The sequence below is a fragment of the Corvus brachyrhynchos genome, unplaced genomic scaffold (genome assembly GCF_000691975.1).
Source record: "Corvus brachyrhynchos isolate BGI_N302 unplaced genomic scaffold, ASM69197v1 scaffold114, whole genome shotgun sequence".
NCBI lineage: Eukaryota > Metazoa > Chordata > Aves > Passeriformes > Corvidae > Corvus > Corvus brachyrhynchos.
This window is the reverse complement of record NW_008238337.1, coordinates 4,818,425-4,825,053: the sequence shown is the minus strand read 5'-3', so window position 1 is coordinate 4,825,053 and position 6,629 is coordinate 4,818,425. Positions and strand designations below refer to the sequence as shown.

General features: G+C 50.6%; 1 protein-coding gene across 1 annotated transcript in view; it reads right to left on the bottom strand.

The window, feature by feature from the left end:
• Nucleotides 1–852, bottom strand: part of MYO18B (myosin XVIIIB) — a 57,672-nt gene extending 56,820 nt beyond the window's left edge. Inside the window, 1 exon segment of the mRNA XM_017734726.1 lies at nt 805–852. Coding sequence (XP_017590215.1) covers nt 805–852 — 48 coding nt within the window.
• Between the last annotated feature and the right edge of the window lie 5,777 nt (nt 853–6,629).

The window sequence follows — 6,629 nt, the reverse complement described above, 5'->3', positions numbered from 1 at the left end:
GGGGCAACCGCTCTGGTTTGGTGTGAGCCAATCCAGGGCACTCTGGTGCTGCCCGAGGGGACGCTCTGTGCTGGGAGCCCAGCACGGGGCTCCCCAGAGCACCCCAGTTCCCCCCGCCCTGAGATGGGGCCGAGCTGGAGAAGGACCTGAGAACAGAGCTCAAAATAGCCCCTGGCACCAACACCAGCGTGGTCAGCACCCGGCCAGGGCAGGTGGGAGGGGAGCAGCAGAGTGGACACGTGGTGACCACATGGGGTAAAGGGTGACCCCCCGGGCCCAGCACGACCTGTGTCCCACATGCCCCAGCAGCCGACAGCCAGTCAGGATACAGGTCACCAGCTCAGGCCAAGCTGAGCTGCAAAGGTGCAATGTCCCCACCTCGGCTGCTCCACATCTGACACACCCAGGACATCAACACCCACAGCCAGAACAGCTCTGGAGTAAGAAAGGAAATGGGATTGTCACTGTGGAGTCACCTGGCAGGAGACTGAGGGTTGGCCCAAGCATCTCACCAACCCCAATTCCACCTGGGACAGCACAAGGACACGCAGTTTCTATGATCCTTCCCAGGTGGCACTGCAGAAAGCCACCCTTGGTCACCTATCACACAACTCCAGGGCCTCCTGGCACAGCCAGCCCCCCCCCCCCGCCGCAGCCGCAGGACACGGCTGGTGTGTCCCTCGGAAAAACCAGGACAAACGCAGTGCACAGGGCTGGGGGAGTGAAGGGACTTACCTGGCAGCGGGGCAATGGTGCATGGGCTCCATCCAGCTGTGCCCTGCAGGCAGCTGCTCAGCCCAGTACAGCCCAGTACAGCCCAGTACGGCCCAGTACGGCCCAGTACAGCCTCATGGCCGGAGCGGCAAGGGACAGGTGACACGGAAAGAACGAGGCGCCGGCACACACGCAAAGGACGGTTTTTATTGGGGTCTGGTCGTAGGAGAGCAGTTGTACTGACCAACACACAGAAGCAGCTTAGCTGTGCCAAAATAATCCGTTAAAAAAATACTGGCGGCAAGAACCGAGGGTGGCACACCCGCCACGACGGGGCTGTAAACTCCGGGACAGTCCGTGAGGAGCGAGGCCACAGCTCACAGGCACCGGGACCCTCCTCCCCACAATAAATATGGAAAGAGCCAAGTACATAAAACAAGGAATGATCTCATCGATACAATATCTAAAGTTATTTACAGATCCTGGCTTTGCTTACCATTCATTACACATTTTGGACAGGTTCTCTTTTCGATCGTTTCCTTCATCACGAGTAGCTGTTCGTGTGAATCTGCTCCTTTTTGTTTTGAAGGACCTAGTGAGGCATTGGGAGTGCTCACAAATCCCCTCTCCGAGGATGTTCCTGCTTTATTCTGTTTTTCACACGCATTTTTTGTGCCATCTTGCCCACATCTACTGTCTGGGAGCAGGCAGAAGATGCCTGCTACCAACAGGAAAGCCTCTTCCCAGCCCATACCTCACCCCATCTCCTTTTCCAGCCTGGAAACACATCGTGTCACACAAACCCAGACCAGACCTGGCCCTGGACAAAGCCACCTTCCTGCACCTGGCCCCTGGTTCTCTGCCAAAGCCCTACCTGGACACACCCCAGGCCAGCAGCCTCAGCACTGTCCCCACCAGGGCACCTTTGCAGGGGTGACATTAAAGAGCCACAATGCCACCAGCACAGTCTCACCCACCACCAGCTCCCCCCTCCCTCCAGGAACACCTCAGGCTACAGCTCACCCCAAAATCCAATGGGATCAGAGGGGGAAACGGGAAAGAAGGCAGAGACTGCTCCAGAATGAGCACAGCAGAGATCCCTCCCTGCCCCAGGCAGCTCCTCAGCAAGGAGAGAACTTCAGCAGCAGGAAAATGCCACATTTAACCCCGGAAAAGCCTCGGGGATCAGCCCTGACCAGAACACACCTCCAGCCCCACCACGGCAGAAATTCAGAGCAGGTGGAAATTCAAGAGCACACGACGTTCCACCTCAAGTATTCCTCAAACTCACAGGCCATGCTTGCAACTGGAACTATTTTTAGGAACTGATAAATTTAGGGCTATTTCTGTACTTCACTGGGGATGGGGGTGCCGGGGTTGACTCTGCAGATGTGCCCAGATGTGCCCAGCAGAAGCAGCTCCTGGAGCAGTGGCACCACAGGGGGGTCCTGCCTGGGGGTCACCCTCCCCACACCCCCGAGGGACAGTCCCTGCAGGGTCCCGGGGCAGCCACTCCCCTCCTGGGATGTGACACGAAGCAGGGTCCTGCCCTGGCCCTGGCTATGGGACAGGCACTGCTCCTGCCTCAGGATCCTGTTTTTTAGGATCACTGATCCCCCTCAAACACCAAACCCAGCTCCAGTAAGAATGTTTTGGGTCCAGGCTCTCCCTCCGCTCACTCCTTCCCCTCGGAATGATGGAACTCTGCAATTCCCTGATGGCTGAGCTGGATCAAACACCAAGCTGACTCCTTGCCCCAAATTGGGTCATTAGTTCTCATTAACTCAGCACAGACTCCTGTGAATAAAACGCTTGCTCTGAGAATGCTGAGGGATAAAGGGGAAATTTGGAAATACCACATTGAGGGGTGGATTTGCAAGAGCTTCCCAGGTGTTTTTGCATTCAGGAGCTACCTGAGATGGTCCTGACAGAGCCTGGAGTCCCTGTGCTGGGAGAGAAGGGCTGCACAGCCTCAGGGAATCTATCCCCACTTTGTCATGAAAAACAGAATAAAGCTGGCTGATCCTGCTTGAAAGGAGCTGCCACTTCCATACACATACGGAGCAGAAATTCTGTGGAATGTCAGAAGTTGGAGAAACATGTATTTAATAAATAATATAAAATGCTTTTTCTGTTAAAATAGAATTCTCGGGTTTATACCTACAGAGCATAGCAACCTTTACATAAACAAAATAAAGCTGAGTCTGTGATGATTAGTTTAACACAAAATAAAAATACAATTTAACAACAGTATTAAAACAGCCAATGTTCCATCCACACAATATGTACACCATGGAATAGAAACCAACAGGAAACAAAAGTAGATTATCTTGAAACTCCTCAGACATTTGGATATACATATCTTCTCTGTATATTTTAGATATCTTCCTTTTTTTTTTTTACAATATTAAAATTAATACTATGCTTTGTCAAAATACGCTTTTCAGATTTTTTTTTTCTCTTTAATTCGTAGAACTGACTCATTCCTTTCATTAATCAACACAACTAGAATTATTTACTGTCTACTGTACACTTCAAACAGTCCTTCCTCCAGGGATATTTCAGGTGCAAACACCTCAGAGGCAGAGGAGCTGTGTCACTGCCACGTGCTGGGAGGTGACACCGCCATGCCAACGGCCACGGGACATGGATATGGACGTGGAATCAAGGAACCTGGTCCTAAAGCTGACCAGCTGCCAGGGGAAAGAGCAACTCAGAGCTCCAGGGATTCCACTCCTCATGAGCTGGTTCACTGTAAACCCGAGGGATGACGATGCCGAGTCACCCCAGAACTGGGGCTGGTCCTGCTCAGGGAACATCAACCCTGAGAGCTCCTCTGGCCACCAGCAGTGTCCACTACGGGCAGGAGCACAACCAGAACAAGCCTTTTTTAGCACAAAGCAGCGTTTCCACCTCCTCCACACCGGGCTGCAAACACCTGATATATCTCAAAGCCAAACCCAACCTCACAATTCAATTTCTGGGTTTTCACCCCTTGATAGAAGTGGGAGAGGCAAAACTCCCGCTGCGTTTCCAAAGGGGAGGTGCTGAGTCACAGAATCATGGAATATCCTGACCCACAAGGATCATCAGAGTCCAACTCCTGGCCCTGCTCAGGACAGCCCCAAGAAATTGAGGGAAACTCGAATGTGGCTAAGCCCAGGTCTATCCCCGGAGCTGCTCTCCCTACCTGCCAGGCTTCCCTTCCCAGACACACTTCCAGCTATTATTAGCCTGTTCCAAGATTTTTTGAAGCCTGCTGGGGGGTGGGGGAACATACCAGGAATGTCAATCCCAGCTGGATCCACTCCAGCATTACACCAGCTTCTCTCACAGCAGCATTTTGGGAAGAATCCGTGAGCCTGCAGCTGAGGCTCTACTGGACCAGGGACAAGAACACAAAAAGCTCAAACACAACTAAGAGGAAGAAGTTTTACACTTGGAGAAGTGGATGGCCAACACTTGGATGAAGGATTGGAAAAAAAAAAAACACAAAAAACACCCCACAGTAAGTGTTTCTTTAACAGGTTTCATGAGTTTGCAACATAATTACCGAATAAACGAGGGGTTCCTAAACACACAAAGACCCTCCTGCAAATTAACACCACCAGAAATCTTTGTCCAAAACAAAAGCTTGAGAGGCCCTGCTTCCTACAGCAGGAAGGAGCAGTCTGGGGCAGTATCCCAGATTTTTCTGGTTTGGAGGGAGCAATTCCAGCTCTCCCTCCACACCAGCACATCCAGTCACTTCCACAGAGAGCCCTCGTTTCTTACTGGGATCCCAGCTTCGTTCGGGAGTTTGTCCCTGTGATAACCTCTCCTCTCCTAGCTGCACAGTTGGATACAAGTCAAAAAAATACAGCTACTTTAAATTGTCAATAAATCAGCTGGCTAAAGAAATCCAAATCTTTTCCTGCCCCTCCCATCGGGATGGGGCAGCAAGGACCAGGATAACGAGGGTATTCCGGGGCCATCCCAACTCCATCACATTCCAAAATAGATGTATTACCCTAAGTCAATACACAGCCTTCATTTCATACAAAATCTCTGGGTTTGAGGCACAATTTCCCAGCTGATGACCTGTTCCTCCCTCCCTGACATCGGCACCGGAATCTGCTGACAGGGAGTGAGAGTGAAACCCAGCCATGGAAAATAACTGAAGGAGAAGAATGGAACTGATCAGGGACTAAGAAAGTAAAAACAAGTTACACAAGAACTGTGAGCAGGTTTTTACACCATCTGAGGGAGATTTTTTCTAAATCAAGGAGGAAAATACGAGCATTGCATGGTATTGTAGGAAAAGCGGAACCACAGCCAGCGGGATGGGACATTTTCTATCCCAAACACTTGTTAAATACCACACACAGAATCATGGAATCATTTAGGTAGGAAAAGACCTCCAAGATCATCAAACACAACCTTTGACCAATCACCTCTGACACTGCTCCTTACAGAGGAGCTGAGATGCTCAACAGGAATGACAGAGAGGCTGGTACTCTTTATACAGAATAATTTGGAAAATAAATGGGGGGGGGAAAAAAATCATGGAAAGGAACCACTGACTCACTGGGGGTATTTTCCAGAATGCATTTTCCCTTTGGTGCAGCCCCAGGTGGTCAGTCAAGGTTTGCACAAGCTCTGCAGCAAACCCAGCCCCCACGCAGAAGCAAACAGAGCCACTTTTACTACTTTTCTCCAAGGAACTCTGTGGTGATCTGACAGCCACACACGCTCGACAAACCACGCACAACTTCTGCTCCCACTTACACAGGCACAGCTCCACTGTCTTCAGGGACTGGGAGAGTTGTACCTCTGTAGCTGGGAAGAAAAACCTTCTCTAAGGTGTTCACTGAATTGGAAAAAAAGCTAAGTTCAGCCCTGACCTCTCTCTTACAAACCACCACAACACCCAGGGCTGGAAGCTGTGTCCCAGCTGGAAGCTGTGGGGCAGCTCAGGATTTTCCTTTCCTTCAGCAAGACCTTCCACCCAACACACCTGATGCCCCAAGCAGAATTACCATAAACCCAGCATTTGATCAGCTCGTTCTGTCAGTTCCACACTCACTTTTCCCACACTGGTTTCCATGTGGGCAGTTTGAACTCTTCAGAACAGAAAACAAGAGATCTTTTCCCAAGCTGAGCTGTGATATGTGCACGAACCTCCCGGGCCGGGCTGCAGGGGGAACTGGGGATTTCTGGGGATTTCTATGCTATGGGAACACGCCTGTGTACAGCAGAGGAGGATCCCGAGTCCCAGGACTGAGGAGTGATCCGGAATACGTACCGAGGTACCCACACACACCGGAACCCAGCACATGCTCTACAATGCACTGGATTTGAATCATTTCTTTTTAATTTTTTAAAAAGTGCAGTTGACCTGAAATGGAAAAGAACTGTCTTTATGTTCACTGTAAACTTGTCAAAAGGAATCTGCTCTTTAAAAACTGTGCTAAAATAGTCAATTTATACAACAGAGCACTAGATGAAGCTACCATAAATTCCTCTTCACCAAATTATTACTCTATTGTGTCAGTTATAGTACTGCATATACGTAGAAGAAGCAAAACGGTGGTAGCTACTATTAGTGAGTACAACAAACCCAGGGAATAATTCGAGTTCAACGCTCCCATGAAGTAGCAATAACATTTAAACCACAGGACAGTTAGAATTCAGTACTTTGAAGTGCATCAGAGTCACACTGTTGATCATCAGCAGTATGGAGCAAGGTTATCAGAGAGTCAGCAGTAATGGTCGGGAAGGACACGGCAACACGACAGAGTGAGGGGCACCCACCACGGCCAGGCGGCAGCTCCGGCTCCGTCGGTGCCACCGCGGGAGCGTCACCCAGCCAGCAGCACCCGCGCCAGCCCCGGCCCGGGGCCGCCGAGCCAGGGCACGGCAGGGAAAAGTCTCTT